This window comes from Aythya fuligula, chromosome 2 (assembly GCF_009819795.1).
Source record: "Aythya fuligula isolate bAytFul2 chromosome 2, bAytFul2.pri, whole genome shotgun sequence".
Taxonomy (NCBI): Eukaryota; Metazoa; Chordata; class Aves; order Anseriformes; family Anatidae; genus Aythya; species Aythya fuligula.
Genome location: NC_045560.1, coordinates 151,717,056 through 151,742,294, shown reverse-complemented (window position 1 = coordinate 151,742,294; position 25,239 = coordinate 151,717,056). Strand labels below are relative to the sequence as shown.

Below are 25,239 nucleotides of genomic sequence, written 5' to 3'. Positions count from 1 at the left end.
ACCACTTGCTCAGAGCTGCTCCAGCATGAAGCAGGAACTCTACTTGTGTCTGTTGTTTTTGTTTGGTTGGTAGTTTATGCTTTTGTTAGTTTTTAATTTACTGTACAAAATAGCTTATATGAGTTTTTCAGAACATATCTAGATCATAACAGCAAAGGGCAAAACTCAATAAATCGCTCCGACTTTTTCATTCACGTCTGCAATACTATATTCCCAGAAGGCTTTAGACATATTCGTATCTTGGTTTCCCCACCTCAGACACTGAGATGAGAGAGGTCCTGGGGCTCCTGTTTCACTTTATACAACATTGATGTGAAAGTATGCTTCACAGACAGGCTTTTAATCCATGTTCTTCCACTGCTGATATTGAGCTTCAATTATGTGCAGACAAGAGGTGTTTCAGGGTGCAGTGTAAAGAATAAAGCAAACCTTGGGTTCCCATTCAGGCTCAGTAAGAGTGAGAGACAAACTTTTTTGCCTCTTCCTGTCTGTCTGGGAAAAAAATAGTAATAATTAAAAATAAAAATAAAAATAAAAATAGCAAAGCTACATAAAACAAAACCATTGGGGACTGAACGTGACTGGATAAATAAACTTTGGAAAAGAGAAAGAGGGAAATAAAAAATACCTTTCTGTGTAAGTAAGGTAAAGCAGGTTATTTTGCTCATATATGTGTATATTTATATCTGATTAAACCAGTCCTGATGCAATATGCTGAAAACCTCCCTGTTTTCCTCAGCCCATGGCGTCTCGAGTAGTGACTTGCAACAGGAACCTCATCTGTTGCAAACATTTTGAGCCTTCCTTATTTCTCAGAGAGGAAGTATGTGGCCTGTTTGGCAAATGCTGCTCTACATGACAGCGTGAACTTCACAACACACTCATTCGCCCGGCTGCTCCTCGCCTTGATCAGCTAAACCTTGCTGGCAGCGTGAGAGCAGTATTATGACTACGGCTTTTTTGAGAAATACTGCAACCTGGAATATCATGCCCAGCATTTAAAGGTAATCATTACTCTGATACATTTTAGATTATCTGTATATAGGACCAAATCTTCCAATGTTTATTTATGTAGAAGAGAGCTTTATTTCCTTAATAATGACAGCATTCAGACCATGGATTTCAAGTACCGTCTAAGGTAGAAATAGAAAAGCCTGCCTTGATCCTTTTCACAAGGACTAGCACTAAGCATAGAAGGCAAAAGAAGTATTTCTACTGAAAGCTGGTATTAAGAGACATGCATAGGACCTTCTGCTGAAGCAAACTGCAGCTCTCTGTAACACAAAACGTGAGAAACGTCTCAGACAGATTAATGGGCTTTTTATTCAAAGTGTTAAAAGTTTGCATAATGTGGCATTTGTGTTGTTTCACAGTACTCAGATTTTGCATGTGTCTGTGAATTACCTTGACTGCAACATTACCTTGCTCTTTCTAAGTGCAAAGATACAAGTGTCTCAAAGCTGAAAGGATGCTCATTTTGATTAATGACAAATTAAGGGAAATTCACAAAAAGATACAATTTAGTAAATCAAAACTGATTTTTTCTCCAAAATAAGAAATGACAGGCTGTTGGTGTTTACATTTTCAAGCTAAATGGGATTCAGATATTACCTGTGAACATTACTAAGAACTAAATTTTAAGACCTTGAAGGTATAGATGTCAATGTCAGGTAGCAAAAATAAAATCAGGTATAACATCTCAGGAATGATAAATTTCCTCATTTTACTGGTCTGCAGTATTCTTTGTAGAATGTCTTTACTTGAGTGCTTATTTTGTCTTTTTATTTCTCATTATTTATGTTTCTTCAATATTTACTAATTTTAAGTCATTTGAAATAAAACTTTGACAAAGTTCTTATAAAGCAATGGAATTTCCTCTATGCCATGATATGTAAGTACTCCAGAATGACATTTTCTCAGAGAACAGATTCTGTGAGAGGAAATTATTGTTAGTGTGCTGCTTGCAGGAACGGAAGGTGTAAATTGTACCACAGGTTTTGAGACACATGGTTTAGGTCAATGAGATTCCAGTCTTGAAAGGTGATGGGATCATATTTGCCGATAGCTCTGCCCCTGACAAATAGGACACAAAGCAGGATTGGGGCTGTAGATGTTTCCTCACCTTCCTTTTTTTTTTTTTGGTAGCTAAAATAAAGTAGTAAAGATGACTAAATCCCAGTAGTTGTGGGTTTGCAAACAGTTATGGCAGCAGCAACCTGATTCCCTTAAATGTCATATGTGCAAATGGAAAGGGCCAAAGCTGGGGAGATTGCAAATGTGGTCTTAATGGTTAAAATCAAGTTTCCACACAAGCCTGAGGAGGTGGCCTGTAAACGGGCAAAGCTACCCTTACACCTACAGGTAGAACTGGGCTTGGTGTGCAGCCCAGCTGCTGCACTCCTCTGTGCAACGCCTGGGGTTTCTAAGACAAGATATCTATCACTTCACCTTAGTTCTTCCCAAATAGCCATCAGTGGACAGTTTTCTTAGGGTCTGGTGTAATTATCTGCTTGTGCAACAGAGGATGCAACCTCTAATTGTATGCCAAACCCTGCGAACCCAGCAGATGTAAGTCAGATGCAGTCCCTGGAATAAACTCTCCATTTCAAAAGAATATCATCTATAAAACTGTAATTGTTCTTCTATTTACTGAAATGATTAAAAATGGGCTCAACCGCAAGATGCTTTACAGTTTCCTGTAAGTCTATTTTTGCAGAGTATCTCAAAATTTGAGAAAGCCACCATACAGTTTATCGTATAACGATATAATGAATTTGGATTGTGTTGTCAATACTCACCACAAGCACAAGATACTTAAATGATCAAGATCTATCATGTACTTAACAGTCATGTGCAGTGTTACTTTAGAAATACTTAGGACACTAATTCATACACTGTTACCCTAAAAACGGTGATATGAAATTGTCAGCGGGCAAGTACAACAACCTTCTCATCTGCCCCCCTTCAAACAAAACTTCACATTTCTTCCATTTCAATTCCACTTTCTAATATTTCAGAGTTAAGCCATACCTCAGGACATTCATTCCACCATCTTTGACTGGACTTTTATAAAAATTTAAAAATAAGCACTTTTACTCTGCCCGATGTGTAATGACAAGTGTCCTTGGTGGGAAAACCAAGTCGGACATGTCATTTTCCTTTTAATCACTTTGGATTAGCAAGTCAACAGCAGCAGTCACAGTTTTCTATTTGTCTTTCCTTTTTTCTTTTTCTTTCTTTCTTTCTTTTTTTTTTTTTTTTTTTTTTTTTAATTGAATACTTCTGCCTTGAGTCTAGAGAACATCTTAAAGCCTCTTCCACCTTCAAGATTTAATGCTGCCACCAATGGTAATTAGTGACAGTGAAACTTGGCATGGAAAATGTTGTGAGGCAGAGCAAACTGTCTGTCACGCTAGTGACATCACAGTCCAAAATGCCATTGCTCTTCACTATTACTGTAAGCACCTTATAACATTTTTGTTTTCCATAAGTCAGATTCTTCCATCTCTAACATAACAGCACTGAGCTGCATGCTCCTTCATCTTGTTGACTTCAGAGGTCCTTTGAGAGGAGCAAGGTCATATAAAGCAATGATTCGTACAACAGAAGTGAGCAGTTTAGTTTTGGATGCACTCTTCAAAAATACAAAGTAGGCACATGGTTTTGTCCTGGACTCCTAGTCCTTCTGGTCTAGACAGCAAGCAGTTTAATTCCCAGCAGCATAGCAGCAAACCTTCAAAAGCATATCAGGTATTTTTAAAGCAACATTTAGAGTTCAGACACCTAAATACCACCTAGGAAATGAAGGTGCCTTGCTCAAATGTGCCGTGCTTTTAGAAAGTTGGTAAGTACAAGGTAAAATTTTCAGAATTCTTTCCATCATGTACAAATGCTCCATCTCACTTTCCAACATGACTCAGGCACCCTTGAAAATGGTATCCACTGCATCTTAAGAGCATGAAAAAAGCTCTTAAAAGCAGTCTGTCACAAGCCTGATCACTAGTAGGATGCCTTGCTCTTCTGGCCCTCAAATACCAAGAAATCAGAACAAATGGGCACACAGAGGTAGGATTGCATTAATTTTATTTGTGTGTGGTTTTGTGACACAAAATTCAAGTGCTATTCTCATCTAGATAACAGTTGCATGTGTTAAAATTCTAATCAGGCGTAAGATATCCATGCTGCCATGCTTGGCACCTATCTGGAATTGCACAAGCCTTTAGTAACTGTGGCTTAACATCAGCTTAGCTAGAGCTGAACTGCCCTTTTAAGTACTGCAAAAATATGGTTACTACAGCACAGATCTCAGTGAAGGTTATCTGTCCAGGTATTTATCCCAGTTTTCTGGCTGAGCTTTTCACTCCTGCTGAGCTCTCTATTGTTGTGCCCAGGAAATTTTGCTGGCTAATTTGAAGATGCGTCACGAATGTCTATAAAACCATTCTATGATTATATCTGTAGCTACCGTATTGGCTACACTATTTCTGTCTGTTCTTGTTATTTTTAATGGTATATAACCGAGGAAAACATTGAAGAAATTAAAATTATTTCTTGTGGAAAAAATATTCAGAGTTAGTTTGGGAAATTATAAGCCTGCAGATAGACAGTGGCTACCAAAATGAATTCTCGAGTTAGTTTTCAAAACTCAGGTGCATTTAAACGGAGAATAATTTAGTGTTTTCTACCAAGGGAAGCCGTTTATTATTTATCCAAATAGTTTATTTAAGGTTACTCTTGTATTATTATTATTCTAGATTTCCTAGATAAAGCAATGGAAGAGGTTTTTATTCTTGTGAAAACAAATTTCATGCATTTTTCAGAAAGACATTTGTACAGCTTTATCCTACACGTGTTACAAACTACTATCTGAATGCATACAGTGAAAAGGAGAATGAGCCCTTTGGTCAGCGAAATAGAGACTTTTAGTAAAGAAACTTTGGGAACAGAACTAAAAAGCTTGAAAACTGTATGAGGCAGAGTCAAACTGTGCACTACCATCTGTTTTAGCACATATCTACTTGCATTTGATAAGAGGCAAATTATTTTTTCTTTAGAAGAGTATTTTATTCTGTAGGACATCTCCCTGAATTCTCACTAATATATGAAATATGTATTGTACTAAGCAATATACTCAGTTTTGCCAATCTTATTCCAAAAGACAATTAGTGATAAAGCATCACTGTTTTCAGCAGTACAGCTTCTCAAGCTAGACACCACTCTAACACCGCCAGGCTCTCACCTATCATAAGTAAAGAAGAACATCCCAAAGACAGCAATCATCTTTGAAACATCTATGCTTAAAGAGATAGAAAGATAGAGATTGCACCTGAGTTTAGTAGAAACACACAGGATGCTGCCAGATCTCCTGTTATCACTTTCATGGGGCAAATAAAATAATCTTTAAAAAATCATTAGTTATTAGCTAGTGGTGTTGACGTTTTTATTTTAAATTAAAAATTCAAATAGATACAGCTTATTTGCCTCTGCAAATATTCAATAGCATATGACAGCTTCCAATCCAAAGGCTACTTCTGCCAGTTCATGGACAATTAGGTTCATGGAGAATTAGGACAGGCAGAGGAGAATGACCTCTCCCTGGCAATATTTAATTTCATGACTGTCTGATGCCGTATTTCTTGTACATCCACCCAAACTTTGCAAGACACAATTCTGAAGAATTTGCACCACTCGCTTGATGCAGGAGTGTTTCGAGATCAAACACTTTGAGGCAATGTGTTACTTTTAAGAAGGAAAAAAAAAAAAAAAAAAGGAAAAAAAGAGGGTGGGGGGGAACATTGCCCACATTTGCTGAGATCACAACTGCATCAGAAGAAAACCACTGAGCAACATTCTTACTGCTCGGCAATAAGGCAACACAGTACCGAGGGCTGAAAAACAGATACGTCAATCTAATTAATTTCTTTGTACCTTAAGAGCTCCAAATGTTGTAAAGAACATTTTGTATCTAAAATGACTGTACAGGCATGGCTTTGCTGTGACTTCCTATTGTGCTGAGGTACTGGTAATGGAAACTTTTACTACGCTGCGTTCTTCTGAGCAACTTCCCTAGCTGTGGTTTTCTGCTATTCCCCTGATAAAAGCACCAAAGTGGTGAGAGTTTAGCAAATATGTAAAACTCTCGCAAGAACTTGACAAAAGAGTTCTCAAAAACAAAACCATATAACATCGGAGACACCAAAACTGGGTCATTTCTTATGTGTTGGCACAGCAGGTGTTATTCTGAAGTTTAATTTCAATGTCTCCTTTGATTTAGTTCTGAAGAGCTTTGACAGAAGTACACAATGGGAAATACTATGAAAATGACGAGAGCCTCTGCAGAAACAAATGTGGCGAGCCAAACAGGTAAGCACTCATTTAATTTCTTTCAAGAGAAAAAGATGTTCAAAATATATGGTACATTCATCTGTGTGTCTTCCTTCATCTGCCTGACATAGAAAAAAAACAAGGGCATGACTTTGCTGTGGGAGAAGGAGGGCATCCTGTAGACAGTGTTTGTTTTTACAAATATTCCAGTGTGTTTTCTAAACACTTTAAGTAAAAAAATAAAATACTTTAAAACTATTATTTGCTGGTGCACCTTGAAAGATGCTCCTTCTGATTCAGAAAAAAAATGACATGCTTTGGAAACAAGAAACACACTGTATTTTGACAAACTTCCGTGCGATATTTTATGCAGTTTTTCTTGAATTTGCTTTTTTTTTTTTTTTTTAGGTTAAAAGCCTTAATAATGTCATACTTGCACTGAACCTGAAATCCACTGTTAGACAGTTGTATTAAAATTAGCGTGCAACCAACTTTCCATGTCACTAGGTTTAAAAATAAAGGTTAAGGGAAATTATGCATTTTACAGGCCAAGCTTGCAAAGGGGCATTGAAAACAGTTGCCCCATGCATCCGCACATGAAAAATATCATGCTGTACTGAATCCTGTGGGCTGGCAGAGATCATGTGTTTGAGTAGGAAAGCAAGAGAGTTTCATTGATCTTTTACTCCCAAACAGCAAGTGAGTAGGTGGAGAGTAAGCACAGCCTAAGATATCATACCTCAATTTGCCAGAGAGGTGGTAAAAGAGCTGCAATAAATCATTCCCAAGAGGCGTGGAAGAGAACACAGTTTTGTCTGTTTTTTTTTTTTTTTTTTTTTAAGTGTCAGGAGGAAGGTGTTAATCAAAATCTGGGGGTTCTCCATTAGGATGCTCCAGTTGTGCTTCCTGGTTTTGTAAGGATAGAGAATCAGGCTGGTTTCATCCCTGCTTGAAGGAAATCCATCCCTGCTTCTAGCATGGCCAAGATCTAGCTGACACAGGCAGCTGTATAGCCCTGGGTGCTAATAAAGCATAGACCAAACACCGATAATGACATATAACATGAACTGCCCATTTACTATTTATATAGAGAACCTACGCTGATGTTCCTAACAACTGCCATCACAAATACCACAACCATTAAAACAGAGATATACATCCACTCAGAGCAGGACTTTGCAGGGGTATGAGGGCTTATTGCCATGGCCAAGATCTGAAGTTTGTGTTTTTTCCGTACCTGGTGCAAGTCATGATTTAGCAGGACTAAAGCCAACTGCTTCCCTTCCAATTAAATAAATAAAACCTGTCTCTAAAAGGTAACTCAGTAAATGTTGGTAGCACAGTGATCTCAATGGGAAATTACCCATACAGGAATTAAGAGCTCGACATGTCTAGCACTTGTAGAGAGTTGCTTTGTCAGATCGCACCCAACCTTCAGCTCTCCAGTATTAGTGACACCTGCTAAGGACACAGGGAGGTCTCAGACACTCTCACCCAGCTGAAATTGCACTGGATACTTATGTTTAATTAACCAAAGCCAGCTGTAGATGTCTGCAAAGGTCTTGTGATCTCTTAGTCTAGATCAGGCCAGTATCTTTCATAAGGGTTTAAATGTTGTAATTGAAGTCAGGCATAGAAGCATCAGTACTGTCATCCAAATCCAATGGAAACAGGTTTTTGAAACAGAACACAGTACTAAAAGCATCTATTGTGGTTAATCCAATGATTTTGTATTTATTTGTCTCCCTGGGAAGATCAAACTACAAAACATATTGCCAAACACTGAATGTTTCCCTTCAAAACCAGCCACCTTTTACTTTAAGAGAGGTGGAGGATGCAATCCACAGACTTACAACAGCAGCCCAAGCAGTTATTGGGAAAAGCAGGCTCGTTTCAATAGAATGGAGGGGAAATAAAATAGAGGGGAAAATAAAAGAAATAATACAACAGAAAGGAAGAGAATAGCAGATAATTGGAATTGATCCGCAGTGTTAATGTACTTGTCAGACCCCTGTAAGTCCCTTGTGTGGTCTGAGAGCTGCACTGAAGGCATAACCTTGTGCTTTTCTCACCTCCAACACATCATTCTTGGTCGTAGAAAAAAGGAAAAATGCATAGCATGCATTTCCCCAGGAGGTATCTGGACTCCAAATACGACTGCAATGCATCTGAAAGCACACTGTGTGGGCATCCCTGACATAACTGAGGTACAGACACCAGGGTAGTTGCAGCAGCAAGGCGTCATCAGGGGTTGTGAGCTCACCCCCTCATTTTTCCTCCCTTGGGACCCTGAATCAGGGGTCAATCCTTTTCTCAGCTGCATACGGCTGCACCTGCATAACTCTCAGTTCCTGAGCTGGCTGGTTTTGAACTAATTTTGGTACACGCCATTGCTACCCTGCAGCCACACCTTGTGGTTACTGCAGCACAGGCAACCACCCAGACACACATGAGTGCCCTCTTTTACCCTCTCTGGGATTCGCCATGCCATAAATCACAGCATTCACGCTGTGGGGCTACGCAGGGACCTGGGTTTGGATGCAATCCCTGTGCTCTCCCCTCCTCTCTAAAAGCGATTTGTAGCCCACTCACAGCTGGCCTCTGAATGAGTAATTTGGGGCATGCAGTATTCAGTCTCACACCTTTGCAAGACATCTAGTACTTGCAGGTATCTAAAACTACTGTGTATTTCATATTCATCTTTTACTGCTCAAAAAAGAAAGGAAAAAAAAAAGAAAAAGAAAAAGAAAACTGATTCAGTTGAAATGATGGTACTTCAATCTTTCCCTTCTAACTTTTATGTTGTTCCATTTTACCTGTAACATACACACTCAAAGTAGGGAGGAGAGGTTGTGTTAGAAATAAACTCGGTCAATTCTTTTTTCCTTTGCAAGTTGAAAGTGTGGGGAGCTCATCAGACCAAAACTATCAGAAATTTAGATGTGGAGAAAGAGGGTAATTTGTCTAGTCCCTGCTTCGAGGCTTTTGTCTTTGAAAGAAGCTCGTATGGGTTTTGTGAGTGCAGTGGGGTATTTCACATGACCAAAAAACCCAGTGAGGTTTGATTTAAATACCAATTAAAATGAGGGCTTGTTTGTTGATTGGAAGCCTTGAAAGGGTTTGGTTAGTACGTTTCCTCTAATATAAGTACACACATTTTAAGAGGCAAGGTTTGTATGGATGCTGCAGCAAAAACTATGATTAATTCCTTCCTTTTCAGAACTACAAATTAACATGCAAAATTGAAACAAAAACAGATATAAAGATGAAAGTGTAAGTAAAATTGTGCAGATCTTCCTAGGGTAGAGAAAAAGTCATGTACCCCCCAATGCATAATGAAATGCAAACCACCACATACACAAGGCAGAAAAAGTACTTGTTTTCCACACTTTCAGTATGGAAACAAAACATTTATAAATAAATAGCTTAAGTTTTGTTTCTTCGTTAAAAAAAATAATAATCTAAATGCATTTTCATTAAGCTAAAAAACTAACATTGAATTGTACTACTCTCTAACAAACTGCAATGATAAATTAGATGATGGCACTTTATCCTCACTCTGCAGGTCTTACAATGTACTTTCTGGCATTTATGTCTTGTAGTCCTGGGAAAACAGATCACTATCTTGAAAAACATTCAGCACTAATACTGAGGTACCATAAGCCTCAGGTATTACAGTGCAGTTTCATAGACAGAGATGTATAAGTGTTAGTGCATAACAGGAAAGCAATTAAAGACATATTTAGCAGAGGATTTCTTCAAGATAGATGAACTAATTACAAACTGAGTTACAGTAGACTAAGCACATCAGTTAGCTGATTAATGTAAAGGTACTGGACTAGTTCTCTTTAATTCAGTGATGCTAATCAACTAAGAAAAACATGGTAATACTAATACAAAATACACTGACAAACTAATCCATGTCTACTCTAGACTCTGTCTATACATAAGGATGCTTGCTAACTGTATCATGAGACTACTTCCATGGACAACAGCCATCAAGACTAAACATGCTTACAGTCATTTGGAATATGTGTTAAATCATCTACTACATTGTATAACACTGGTTCCTACTTCATAACAATGAAAAACTACTCAAAATTAACTGAGAATATATTACTTTTTACTAGTTTTAAACCACAGATGTAGAATATTTGCCTTATCACATATTCTCACTATCACTACTGTAAGGATAGCTGGAAGTGTTAAGATTCTCATTTTGAAAATGGTTGTTCTCTGAAGCCTTGACTGTTTCCCTCAGCCTTTCATTATTATCATTATGAGTTACTTGTAAGGTCCTAGATGCTGGAAACACAGAGCCAGTCTCAGACTTAGTTCTAGATGTTTTTCCTCGATTTCACTTAAAACAAACAAACAAAAAAAACCTGACTTCCTTAAAAAAGGCAAGTTAATGAAATAGCTATATTAAACGGGTAAATTAACAAGATATAAACACGTATCTGTATCCCTAAGAAATTTCTTTATCTGCTCCCTTTAATTCATTCCTATTTTTGCACATGTTGAACTGCTCAGAGTGGGCAAAGACAGAGAGCTGTCCACCTCTGCAAATATACCGTTAGATGGTATTACTAGGGCATGTGAAGCTGATCCTGCTTGTGGCAGAAGGAAAGTTTAGTCTCCCCACATGCTGGTAGAAGGATGTATTTATTGCTCACCTCCAGCAATAAAAGTAGGCAGTACATTACACGAACCCTCTTGCCAGGAGGTCCAAAAGCTCAAAACACACAGAATCATACATTTCTGAATCTCCCACCCATCAGCCTTTCCTGGGTACCACAGGCTCCTGCTGGATGAGGAGCTCTTAAACATTTGATAGTCCAAGCTGTGTCCATTGCCCGAAGTATAGTCCTCATCCCTTGGGATCCCAAGGGACTCGGTTCATGTCCTGTACAGTGTAGTGTAGCCCAGAGTCATCCCAAATGATGTAAAAGGCCTTCTTATCTCTTTAAAGACCTCAGTTCTGCAAATTGCAGTTATACAATGATTAATTATATATTTTGTCTCTCATTAGTGGAAATGAGCATCAAGTGCTACCTCTAGAACAGTTTCCATACAAGGGGGGAGAATAAAGATCTGTCTGTTCATTAAACTGATGGCAAATGGGCAATAATAGCCATGCTCTCATTGACCTTAATCTGAAATAATTTCATACCTTCCAAAACTACCAGCAATGAACTGAAAAATTCAACATACATCTTTTCCTTAAAGGAAAGCATGGTTCAAAATTGTAGCTGGAGGCGTTTAGAGACAGGGACATTAATCAAACTAGGTTTCTTCCTGATACTATAAATACTTCCTCATTTTGATAGTTTCAAACTAAATATGTCCTTTAAATATGGTAATTACTAGAAAAAGTGGTCTAAAATTATTTAGTTATAATTAGCCAAATGCCCTTTTTAAATTTCTAATATCTTCATATTCTTCTCCAAAGTTATAGGCTCATCTTTAGCTCTCTATGTTTACCAAGTGACATTTTAGTGAGATTTTTTCCCATATTACTTTCTATAAAATACAGCATAGACAATGAAAAATCTATTTCTGTTTCAGAACATTATCATCTTTGTAAGTGACATTTTCATCCTTCTTTAACAGCTCAGGAGAGTGATTTCCTTGCCGTCCTCTATGACTATCCCTCAGCAGACATAAGCCAACCTATATTTCATGTAGGAGAAAAACTGCGTGTGCTATCAGAGTAAGTTGATCCATTTTTTCAAATTAGGTTTTATTACAATTGATGCAAAGCTATGTTTTATGTAGCTTCTGGATACAGTTTAGCAAAACAGAGTTCAAACTCTGCAACAAAGGATGCTTAGCCATAGAGTAAATTTTCCTAGAGTCTAAAGATTTGGGATTTTAAATTTTTCTTAGATACTTGGATTCTTCTGAAATGTCTTCTCAAGCTGGATTCCTTAAAATAGGAATCAAAGCAGAATTCTGCTTTGAAAAATGATTTTGAGCAAATAACCTCACATTAGTGGGAAACAGATTAAGAAAAAATAATTTGAATCGGGTAGAAAAGGAAAATGGTTCTGAGTTTCTTCACTTCAGGCCTCTCTGTCTTACCCTTTTCAATCTAATAGTTTCTTCATGATTAGGACCTTGAATTTTGCTTTACATTTGAGACACCTTTAATAAAATAAAATAAAATATATATATTTAAATTCAATCTGCATTTTCTTAATGGAAATAAAAAAATAAATGTTTTCCCAGCTGGTTCTGCTAAAAAAAATAATAATCCCAAAAGGAAGTAGGCTTAAGAACACTAGCTTAGACTGACCTTATGTACAGTATAAATACTGCCACACACAAGAATAAGCACACCTTCTAAAACAGAAGACAGCGGCCTTGATATTCTTTTATGCATAACTTGTATAAGCATACAGTGACCTCCTAGGAGTCACTCAGCCCCATGGCCCCTGTTTTTACAGCTTAAAAAGAAATGAGAGATTTCAGTTTTGCAGCTGGCAAAGCAGATGGATTCAATGGGAGACCAAAGGCATTCATAGCAGAGATATCCTCTGAGGATTTCTAAATTAATGGCAAAAGTCTCTGGGGAAGTCAGAACATCAAAAGGCTGGAGGACAGAAGTACTTAAGAGAAATATCACAGATGCTTCATGAATTCTCAGTCTTCTCCAGACCACTGTGACCTCCTATGGCCTTTGTCAGCAACAAGACACAGAGCTATATGGACTCAGAGTGCCTGAAGTTATGTTCTGCTGACATGCTGCTTTTCCTAAACCTGGAGATCACAAGACTCACGCAATACCACCAGAAGAATTTATTTTGCTGATGAGAGCTTCCCTAAATCCAGGGTGTTCTGTTCTGGTAATTTCTAGCCAATTAAACCTTGCTTATGCTTGTGTAACATTTAAGACATGGTACAATTGCCTTACCTTGGAAATCCCAGCTTAAAGAATCAGTCCTAACTTTCATCAGCTGTGGCCCCTCATAACACCACAGAACTACATCTACCCATGTCGTTGTGAATGATACATGCTGCATATCATGCACACACATGTGGTGTATGGTATGACCTGCTGGACATACAGCTTCTAAAAGAACTAGGCTTTTGCAGCTGCAGTTTTTATCATGTTTGTCTGTGGTGCAGCTATCAAGAACTTCTGGTAGTGAACAAAGACCAAAGTAAGTCTGGATGGGAGTTTTCCTGATTTTGACCAGCTTGTGCACAGAAGAAAAGATGCTTCAATGCTCAATGCAAAGCACAGTATCCTATTCAAGGGCCTGTTCTGCCCAGCTGGTGTATGCACCAGTGTTAATGGGAACTATTTGCATACAGGCTCTTGCTGTACATAAGCTGTGGTGTAATTTTTCTCCCAAGTCATTCAAAGAAGCAAAATACAGTGGAAGAGAAGAGCACCATGTCACTACCAGATGTACAACTGGATTTAGCTTGCACTAGTTGGACCTGCTGTTTGATGGACCAGCTCCAGTGATGTGCCCCAATCTACATAATTTCTGTGGCTTCTGCCCCAGAAGCCACTCTGGGACTTTTAATAATCACAAGGATTTTATAGCATTAGCAGTATTAGAATTTGTAAGAAGGTAGATGCTGAGTATCTCAGATTTTTTGTTCTTCCAGTTCTTGGTTCTGGCTGGGAGAGTTGTGGGAAAAAAAAAAAAGGGGGGGGGGGGGGGGGGGGGGGAAGGGAGGGAGAGGGGAAGAAGGGGGCAAACAAAATGACATAAGCTTCTCATGGGTTATTTCAAGGCAGATAGACAGCTGCAAACAACACTTGCATGGCCTGAAATTTCCAGCTCAGTCTTCTCCTTTTTCCTCAGCACATACATTCTTGACCACAGAGCCAGCCACTATAAGCCAGAAAGTATAATTTAAGTGTTTCCAACTCAGCTGCCTTGACCTAATCTAACCAAGCATTGGGTCTGCTGTGTAGGAATTATTTGGGAGCATTGACTGCCACATTAACGGCCACAAAATGAGTATTTAAACACTACTATTTGAATTCAAACCCTTAAAGAAAAAGATGGAGAAAAAGCCACCAGTTATTGTAGTTGATCATTGCCATAAAACCCTTTCACTAGTCACTAGAGCGCTGCAACATCCCTGTGAAAATTCTTGTTACTCTGCCCTCCCAAGGGACTCAAAAGCGAAAGCCAGTACTCAATTCAGCAAGAGCCTAAGATAGATCAATGAAAAAAATATGCCTGGTCACCTACTTTCAGCTATGAGGTCTTTTTTATTGGAGCGTGGTCAGCAACTGAATTAAAAGGGAAAGAAACTCATGAAGTAGTTATATTAGATTAAAAACCTGTTTGCAGGCAGAGTTCATTTGCTGATATTACAGGAGGAATTACAGGGTTGCCTAGACACAGCATACTCAGCCATAATCTGAATGATTTGGATACCAAAGAAGTCCAGCTGTGGGAAGACAGAGCACAGCATGGCTTAACCACTGAGTATTTACCCTTCTTCTTTTAACTACAGAAAAAATATTTTATTACTTATGCAATTGAAATAGAACAAAAGCAGCTTATTTCTGTGTCCAAATTTAATCCTAATGTAGGATTAGAAGTGGAACTACTCTAAGTGAAAGAAACTCAGGTCCGTTTCTGAATATGCAGATTCAAAAACACAGACAAAAGTCTACAGCGTAGGCTGTAGGTCTTAACTCATTTCTAAAATGAGGACAAGCTCTGAAAGTACATCTGAAAATATCTATTCACTTGCTTTCACACAGTGAAGGAGGTTGGTGGAGAGTCCATTCCCTTACAACAGGTCGAGAAAACTATATTCCAGGAAAATATGTAGCAAAGGTTTATCACGGGTAAGTAAATGCATTTCCTTTAGCCTTCCAACACTACTTTTGTACATATACCACACTGATTAGTGCTATTTGGTGTCATAATAAAAACAACGCCAAGAATGAGTAGGCTGAAATTTTATTTGATAGCCTAATGTAATTACCCACATCTCACTTTCCTTGAAAACTGATATCAAATTAATATATAAGTTTAGAATATATGAAAATGAAAATCCTAGTTTTGAACAACTAGAAAGATCAAAAAGACCTCTGATGTCATACAAGATACTCAAAATACTTCTGCTGTGTGGACTGGTCTTTAATTTTAAGTCCATGGATAAAGAAATTCTGTTTACAAAGAACCTTTAATATTGACAAAAAGTGTATTTCTAGGCCACAGATGCTTTCAAGAACATAAACTCTCACACAGGAAGAGCTAGGACTCGTTCAAAGGTTTCATGTTGCCCTAGACACCAGTCCGGAAGAAAAACATTAAAGCATACACTTAAAGCTTTTCTGGAAAAGGGTTTTAATAGCTGTTTAATTTTAAGCATATGAACTGTGAACTTCACTGGAATTTATACATGTGTTTAATTTTTAATATATTCTATATCCTGTTGGAATAGAGATGCTTTCCAAATTTTGGGGCACAGATATGGTTGTGGAAAAATACTGTCTGTTGTTTTCCCAAGACCAGGTCAAACAAAACAGAAGAACTATTTTATTTTAAAGTAATAGTAACTCCTATACCAGCATGGCAAGCTCAGCTACATCATTACTCACTAGCTGTGGCAAAATACAGCGGTGCACCAAGTTATGAAGTAAAATTAGTAGGACTAATGCCACTTCCCTTTATCCAGAAATCCAATTAATTTAGAAGATTAGACTGTACTGTAAAATAATTTTATTTTATTTGCGGTATATAAATATATAAAATACAATTAAAACAATAAAATAGAAGTTGCCTAAATGAAAGAGGGGGATTGAACTCAAGTATCTGTAATGCCACAGATATGCCATCAACATACCACATGGATATGTCCCTACCAATCTAGATAAAGGCATCTTGAAAAGTTTCCTTTCCCCTAGTAAGTCTAAACCTTATTCGTTCTTGTCATAGTCTCACAAAAGTTATTCAAACTCAGTACATGAAAAAGGAGAGCAAGATTTTCTCCATAAACTGAGGAAATATGCCTGGACATAGTTGAGAGAAAACTACAGAAAGCACAGTGTTATTTTTGCAGTCACTTTCCTGGCTAATGCTGCACTTTCATGGCCACATGCTGCTCTCTTCTTCACTTGTGCCCAAATTTCAGAATTTGTGTTTTCCTGCTTCACAGCTGGTTATTTGAAGGGCTGGGAAGAGAAAAAGCAGAGGAACTTCTACAGCTTCCCAACACCAAGGTTGGCTCCTTCATGATCAGAGAGAGTGAAACTAGGAAAGGTGAGAAATATTTTTCCCCTTGATCTCAGGCATTAACAGTTTTATAACCTTTAATTCTCTCCCTATCCTGCTCCGCGTGGATCACCTCAGATCCTTAAAAATGTATGTAATGGGAAGGCAAAGGCACTCAGTGCAGCATGCCAATCTTTCACCAGTCACCTATGGCACAAACAGTGCCGTAAGCTGGGTTGATGGCCATGGAAAGTTCCACAGGCACCAGCACAAACAAGACACAGTTGTTTAAACATTGTTATTTACTTTGGTTGCATGCAAAGCTTATTAAGCAGTGGGACTTTTCAAATGGAGGAAAAGTCGTAGCTTTGCCTCGGTCTACAAAAAATTGTCTGAAGAAGCCATAAAATACACACAAAGCAGAGACTATGTAAACAGGTAGTTCTTTCACGCACATTTCAAAAATTATGTCTAATATTATCAGGGTTGCTTTCAATCCATTTTCCACCCAGCCTGTATTTGCTCTTATGATTGCCCCAGTCCAGGAGCAGGACCTTGCATTTGGCCTTGTTATATCTCACAACGTTCAACTAGGATGGCCTCTCTGTTTTGTCAGATCTTTCTAGGACCTTTTGGATCATTGTACCACATTTGAAAGATACATTGGTTATGGTCACCACTTGCCATGCAGAATTAGGACCCTACTTTGTTGTAATCAGTTCTCATGTTTTTCCAGGATTATATTCCCTGTCAGTGCGGCACAGGGAAGTGAAGCATTACAGGATCTTCCGCCTCCCAAACAACTGGTATTATATCTCTCCACGGCAAACGTTTCAGTGCCTTGAAGACCTCGTGAATCACTACTCAGGTAAAAACTACTGCAACTGCAGAACAAATATATTTTCCACTAGAAACTTGAAAACTATATATCAAAGGTCCAGAACATGAAGTTTTCTTTATGCCAAAGACTTGCAGCTACTACCATAGAAAAAGTTTAAATCTAGATCCGGCTGTCATTTATACCAATATCAGTCCAGTGGATGGCACCTGTTTTAATGACTGTTTTCTGGATTTATGGTAATCTAACCTGTGCCAGAGATATGTTGGCAAACAACACAATTAAGTGGCTGCAGTTGCCATACATTAAAATGAGAAAATTATAAGATGAAAGAGGAAGAACTGCAATAAATTAGTTGTATAAAAGTTACAAGAGAATAATAGGTTTTGTTTTAATTAGTAATTTAAAAAGTGTAAAGGCACAATGTTTGCATGTTTCAGGGGTAAATGAAAAAGCATGTTGGCCAAAGAGTATGCTTATAAACTGGAAAGAAAAAAAAAGAAGGGTTGCAACATACTCACTTACAAAACGCACAAAAGGAAATTTCAAGTCCAGTGATATAAAGTGAGAAGTAAGAATTGAAACAGGATAATATTTTTCTATACATTTCAGTTACCTGACACCTTTCTCCTAAATGGAAAGAAGCAAACAATCAAACCCTATGATTCTCAAAGAAAAACACTCAACAATTTACATTTTTACTTGAATTATATCTACAAGAGCTGACATAGCGAAATTTAGCTCTCCTCATTCCCTCACCATCAGCTGATGCAGCATCTCACCCTGAAATAAGGCTAAGAGGTCTAAAACATCAGCAATTGCCATAACATTCTCTACTTGGGCAGAAGAACATAATGTAATGTTCCTAGTGGGACAAGGAGGAGAGAATAGAGAGATGAAATACAGATGAATGCAATCTGAATTTAACATGAACACACAAACTCTGATTCATTTCATAGCCATGTTCCAAAGTAAAGTAGGTACACATACAATCCAATCTCAGTGGTTGCATCTTGCATCTATTTTGTACTCTGTTTGCATGACTATGATGATGGAAAGCAAAAGCAGAACTCACAAAGTACTCAAGAAACTTGGCTTTAAGTCCCTGCTCTGTCATAAACTTCCTTCTAGATTTTTGGCCAGTCACTTAATCTTTCTGTGTCTCAGTTCCTCAGTCATGTGGGAAACAGATTCCTTGTTAAATTAAAAGGCAAAGGTATGAGGAAGAGAAGTTAAGGCTGTGTTATAATGTCCTTCCTGAGAATACACATTTTATTGATTACTACTACTACTGTGTCCAGAGGTGTTTACTTGAGCACGCACCAGGGAAGCAAAACAACAAAGAGAACAATGAGCAAGGATTAACTTTATGTGTATTCATTTCCCCATTCAGAAGTTGCTGATGGCCTCTGCTGTGTCCTTACAACACCCTGTCTTACCCAGTGCACTAACAACAACAGCGTAATGAATCAAGTTCCTCCTGTGGTCATGCGGAATAAAAACTTCAACTGGAGAAGCATTCACAGGTACCACAACGAACACAGACTGCCATAAACAACAAATTCTTTTTCCAGCCTTGTACGTACTAGCACTTACAACACAGGAGAAACAGCTGTTTGCTTCTCCTAAAACCAGTTTCAAATATTCAAAGTTGCTAGTAGCATATGAACCCATGAGATTTGGATGTCCAACTCTCTGATAATCTTAGTTCTCTAACTTTTGGAAGTACAGTTAACATTAAATAATTTCTCCTATCTGGACATTAGTATGGCTGTACATGCAGTCTCACTGGGACTCTTGTGTACTCTCCACTACAGGGGCAGGAGTAAGAGGCAGGCCATAATCCATTGTCAGATCCATCACTAAAGGCATACAAGCCCCTGTAATCAGAAATTTTTCTGCCTTGTTCACCTAGTGGCCACACACAAAGCAACAGAATTGTAATGAACGCATTGTCACATCTTTCCTGTTGACTCCCATTTCACACACAGCCCAAATGAAGGTTCATGAGATTTTTTTTTTTATGTCTTGACTGCAACTAGAGAAAATAGGTCAGGTTTCAGAAGCTGGTGAAATAACCACTTTCAGAAACAAAAATACCTCTTCCTTCTGAAGTGTAAACTTCCATCCATTACCCTTAATTCACAAAGCATTTTCATTTGCATACAAATGCAAGAATTTTTTTTGCAGTATTGAGGCCTTTTTTTACCTACAAATTAAGAAACTATATACATGTTATTTTCCTTGCTGATGCTCAAAAACAGTCAGATGCTACTGTTGTACTGTTTCAGAAAATCACTGAGACAGAAATGTCAGGTGACTTATGAGCCGGGAAATTTCTTATACAAAATTAACACTGTTTGGTTTAAAAATTTTTAGTATTAGACTAGTTAGTTAGTATTAGACTAGAATAGTTAGTATTAGACTCTGTTTAAGTAGCTGAAACAGTAATTAAACTTTATTCTTTTAAAGGCTGGAGATGACTGAAGATACTGAAAACACACTGGCAGCAATAGATGATTCTTGTCTCAGCTATGGCCTGAGGGAAAGCATTGCTTCCTACCTCTCCTTGACAGGGGATGACAACTCTTCTTTTGTGAGTGCCAGAAAGAAGAAAGCCCAGTCTCTTATATACACAGGGAGCAAGCATAAGAGCGCCCTTCACTTGCCACCTACATACTACGAAGACTGAACCTAGAGGGGTAAATAAAAACTGAGGGATTAAAAACAAACAGCAACCAGAGCACCCTGTGGTCTTGCAGTCCTTCAACAGCTGAGAGATACAAGTGCACCAGCTGATGATCAAATGCTGATTATGCTTCTGCATTTCCTCTTCTGAACATTAACCAGAGACCTTCCTAAAGGCACCATCCTAGCCATGGCAAATGCTAGGAGTTTGCCCAGCGCACCTGAAATATGACCTTGTTCATAAGCAAGACAAACTGAGACAAACTCTAAGTCAGGAGTCAAGTGAGGCAGAGGACTCTTCAGTAACGGTGATGCCCACCACTGTACAATGATAGGAAAGGACTATCTACAGCTCAATACCTTAATTTAAGTCTTAGTCTGGTATTTTCCATGAGGCTAAACCATGTTTACAGAACCTACCTATACTGAGAGGAAGAACCTTTTTCTTCTTCACATGTAATTGTTCATTACTAGTGATGTTGGGTTGGAAAGTCTCCAAGAAAATATCAAATAATGGGCATCCAAGGGACACTTTACATTGACTCGATACATAATTTTTACATATATGTGTATACGTCTGTCATTTTTACCTTCTAGGAGAAAAATGAAAAGTTATTGAATCTCCAAGTGGCTTTTAATTCAACTGGTGGGAATGGTCTGCAGTGTCACCAAAAGGTCACAAAATGAAAAAAAGACTTAACTCACAGAGAAGAGCAGTTCCTGCTTAGCCCTGAGATGGCAGTACAGGCATATCCAAAAGCAGAATTTATCTGGTCATAGTCTAGCAGATATTCATCAAAGAATAAAGTGGTTTTTGTTTGTTTAAGTGAAAAGTAAAAGTTCTTAATATCATACCTACCTGCAAGGGTAGGCTTGCAAAAGTGTGACCTTTGAAAAAAGAACAAGACTTTAACCTGATCTCTGGAAGGCACCCCATATTTATGTATAATATTTATATTAATATCAGATTTTTAAATAATTAAACTAAGTGAGCAAATCAGAAATACTGGATATTAAAGAGTTTTCTGAATTTCTTGTTTGAAGAGAGTTATGTGAAATAGTAATGACATTTCATCAAATTGCTTAAAGACTTCTTTAGGCAACTGGGTCGATTAAAATCTTATAGATTATAACTTTTTTTTTTTTTTTTATATATATGTACCCTTTGTTAAGTTGAAAAGAAGAACAATGCATGGCCCTTTGAACTTCATTTGTGATTGCTTTCTAAATCAAGTAGTCACTCACACCTGGGGGTATAAGATGCTACAATTTATATACCTGAGTGGAGATCTTTTCAATCCATTGTTCTGCTATACCATTTTGCACAAATCTGAGTTTAGAGACATAGCCAATTGGGTATGTGTGTATATATTTATATATATATTTCTTCTGTAAATATATTTCATCGCAAATGTGTGCTATACAGATCTTATAATAGATCATTTGCACTAGCAAGAGAGCAAGAGAAGTTCAGAGATCAAAACAGTTCACAGCCTATTTAAACGTTTTTCAGTATTTAAAGGATGAATGTAATTTGGCTGATAAACCTTGAACAAAAGGTTTGAACACAAAGCAAAATGAACTCAGGAACTCTAGATGTTTGTATAATCTCTTTACTATTACTGATTATTAATCTGTTATTGTGGCAAGTGTATTTTAACCAGTGAAATGTATATGGGGAGCATTACAGATTTCCAAGTCACAATTTGTATTTATTCATTAAAATAATATCTAGTAGTTACTTTGTCTTGCTTTTAGAAAATCAGAAACCTGGCAGAAAACTATTACAAGCTCCCAGTCTTGCAATGATACACCAAGAAGGTATCTTTGATAGAACACAACAGAAGAATCCAAGAGTCCATGTAACCAGACAGCACTTCGAAAACACTTCAGTCTCTACTCTGTAGGAAGGGGATAAGACGTGTTCTGATGACAGGTACACAGACTCACAGAATGGTTAAGGTTGGAAAGGACATGAGGAGGTCATCTGGTCCAAGCCCCGGCTCAAACAGGGCCACCTGGTTGCCCAGAGCAGGTTGCCCAGCTCCACTTCCAGGTGGCTTCTGAATATCTCCAAGGAGAGAGACTCCACAACCTCTCTGGGCAACCTCTTCCAGTGCTCTGTCACCCTCACAGTAAAAAGAGTGCTTTCTGATGTTTAGACAGAACTTCTTGTGTTCTAGTCTGTGCCCGCTGCCTCTTGTCCTGTTACTGGACACCACTGAAAAGAATCACAGAATCACAGAATTGTCTAGGTTGGAAGAGACCTCAAGATCATTGAGTCCAACCTCTGACCTAACACTAATAAGTCCTCCACTAAACCATATCGCTAAGTTCAACATCTAAACGTCTTTTAAAGACCTCAAGGAATGGTGACTTCACCACTTCCCTGGGCAGCCCATTCCAATGCCTAAAAACCCTCTCAGTAAAGAAGTTCTTCCTAAGATCCAACCTAAAACTCCCCCGGCACAACTTTAGCCCATTCCCCATGTCACCAGGCACATGGGAGAATAGACCAACCCCCACCTCACTACAGCCTCCTTTAATGTACTTATAAAGAGCGATAAGGTTGCCCCTGAGCCTTCTTTTCTCCAGGCTGAACAAACCCAGCTCCCTCAGCCGCTCCTCGTAAGAGCCTGGCTCCATCTTCTTTGCACCACCCATTCAAGTGTTTGTAGACATTGACAATATCTCCCCTGAAGCTTCTCTTCTCTAAGCTGAACCGTCCCAACCTTTCTTCATAGCAGAAATGCTCTAGTCCCTTAATCATTTTTGTGGCCTTTCATTGAACTCTCTCCAGTAGACCATGTCCCTCTGGGACTGGGGAGCCCAGACAGCACACCAACTAGATTAACTAGACTTTTCTGGCTAGAGATAAAGTAGATTAATTCTGTAATCCTTGGTGTAATAGTGTCTACATACAGCCTATATATACATCTAGATACATGTCTAGCTGTATATTCACAATTTTTCCACATTTATGTGACATTGTACCAGTGTGACTTTTAGGATGAAATGCTTATTTTCTGATTATTTTACAGGTACCTGTCCAGCAATACAGGACAGCATACATGTTTGAGTTAATCACATGCTCTAGGGTACACATGTGCTCATGTAATAACTAAAACGGGATTTATGTGGTAGAGGGTACATGCACTTTGATTGCGTGATGACCATTTATACAATCACTTTATATAATATAAGTAACATATAACAAGATATTGGGGACCTTTCAGGAAGCACAATCTTGCAAGGCCAACAGCACCTAGATGATTCCATATGTGTCTGACATTTCCGTAAAAAAAAAAAAATCAGAAATACTGAACTTGGGTATGGATGTAGCACGGATGTAGCAAAACTGGGACTAATGGAGAAAAATTAATCAGAAGAGGTTGGTTTCTCTGGGAGGGAATGAGGCTGATAAAATAAAAGAAAGGAAATGGGAATATGAAGATGAATCATAGAATCATAAAATATCCTGAGCTGGAAAGGACCCAGAAGGATTATCAAGTCCAATTCCTGACTCTGCACAGGACCACCCAAAAATCAGACCAGATGTCTACAAGCACTGTCCAAATGCTTCGTGTATTCCTGCAGATTTGGTGCTGTGACCACTGCCCTGGGGAGTCTGTCCCAGTGCCCGACCACCCACTGGGTGCAGAAACTTTCCCTAACCCCCAGCCTGACACTCCCCTGTCCCAGCTCCATGCCGTTCCCTCGGGTCCTGTCACTGTCCCCAGAGAGCAGAGCTCAGCGCCTGCCCCTCCGCTCCCCTCGTGAGGGAGCTGCAGGCCGCCATGAGGCCTACACTTGGCCTGCTCTGCTCTGGGCTGAACAAACCAAAAGACTTCAGTCATTCATCGTGCCCTCCAGACCCTTCACCATCTTTGTAAACCTCCTTTGGAGGCTATCTAACAGTTTTATGTCCTTCTTGTACTGTGGTGTCCAGAACTGCACACAGTACTTAGGGTGAGGCTGCACCAACACAAAGGAGAGTGGAACAATCACTTCCCTCAACCAACTAGCAATGCAGTGCTTGATGCACCTCAGGATATGGTTGGACCTTCTGGCTGCCAGGGCACACTGTTGATTCATATTCAACTTGCCATCGACTAGATATTTAAAATATTTTTCAAGAGAAGAGAATGAACTGTTAATTGAAGCCTAGGACTAGGTAGAGCCGAGGAGAATCAGGCGATTTCATCCTATTTTCAGATATGACACATGCTTCCAAATACAAAAGTCCCATAGTAAGTCAACAGCCCACCCAACAGCTTTTTTTTAATATAAAAATTGTACTCGTATATAAATCAATTAATCAAAAGATAAAGTCAAAGCATGTTAATATTCTTATATTCTTAATTTGATTTAAATCAAGACCATAATCATTAAGACTACTTAAAAAAAAATCATACTAATGAAAGATGAAAAAATTTATTAAAGAAGCGTCTCCCAGACAGTTATGCATTGATTTTGTACCATCTATTTTCAGATGAGTTCAAAAACAAAAACCACTACAGGACAGGTATAGGAATCTCAAAGACCTTTTGCTATTTCAGGTGCATCTCTTCCTGTTGGCAAAGCTTCCTAAGTCACACCTCTCTGCATATTAAGATACAGTATCAGGGTTTTATTAGGCAAGACAAAGAACTGAAAAGGAGCACAAAATTACCTTCCACAGAAAAACTGTATTGATTCATGGGATTTTCCCTCAGGGAATCTATATCTGTTATATATTCTCAGTTTCATAATTTGTTGTCTGTGTGCATCTCCTTTTCTACAGTAAAATTAGAATTTTTTGTCATCTTGAAAAAAACAAATAAAACAAGACATCCATTTACAGGAGGTCTAGTTGAGAAATTTGAGTAAATCAAAAGTTGCTTTATGCATCATTACATTAAAAAAAGTACATAGCTGAGCTGCTGCTATCATTTTTACTTTTTATTTTATCAGTGTATTTCACAACTAAATCCATTGTGACACTGCGTGGATTAACTCTTAATAGTACCTTAAAATAAATGGGCAATCCTGCTTTTGCTGAGACAATGGTCTTCACAGTTTCAGAAAGAAAATTGCTTTTGCAGACACTTAATCTATGGAAAGGATTGATATATCTGCCTGCTTGCCACTGTTTTTTACCGTTTTCAATGTTCAATATCCTGCTGAACAGAAAGGAGTTCAAAACTTATT

At 38.3% G+C, this 25,239-nt stretch overlaps 2 protein-coding genes across 2 annotated transcripts in view; one reads left to right on the top strand and one right to left on the bottom strand.

Annotated features, from left to right (window-relative positions):
- The window catches only part of TG (thyroglobulin), a 156,707-nt gene that overhangs the window by 34,566 nt on the left and 96,902 nt on the right, over positions 1-25,239 (bottom strand). The window lies entirely within an intron of this gene.
- SLA (Src like adaptor) lies at positions 918-21,068 on the top strand. Its single transcript, XM_032181923.1, has 8 exons — positions 918-1,004; positions 6,275-6,363; positions 11,938-12,037; positions 15,065-15,151; positions 16,468-16,571; positions 17,260-17,391; positions 18,755-18,887; positions 19,834-21,068. The coding sequence occupies exons 2-8, from the start codon at positions 6,303-6,305 to the stop codon at positions 20,051-20,053; spliced, it is 837 nt and encodes a 278-aa protein (XP_032037814.1). The 5' UTR covers positions 918-1,004; positions 6,275-6,302; the 3' UTR covers positions 20,054-21,068.

Excerpts from the sequence above, each read along its gene's own strand:
- SLA (XM_032181923.1), top strand. The coding sequence starts at position 6,303 with ATGGGAAATACTATGAAAATGACGAGAGCCTCTGCAGAAACAAATGTG. Across the intron at positions 15,152-16,467 it reads GTAGCAAAGGTTTATCACGG|CTGGTTATTTGAAGGGCTGG; the intron begins GTAAGTAAATGC and ends CCTGCTTCACAG. Across the intron at positions 17,392-18,754 it reads CCTCGTGAATCACTACTCAG|AAGTTGCTGATGGCCTCTGC; the intron begins GTAAAAACTACT and ends TTCCCCATTCAG.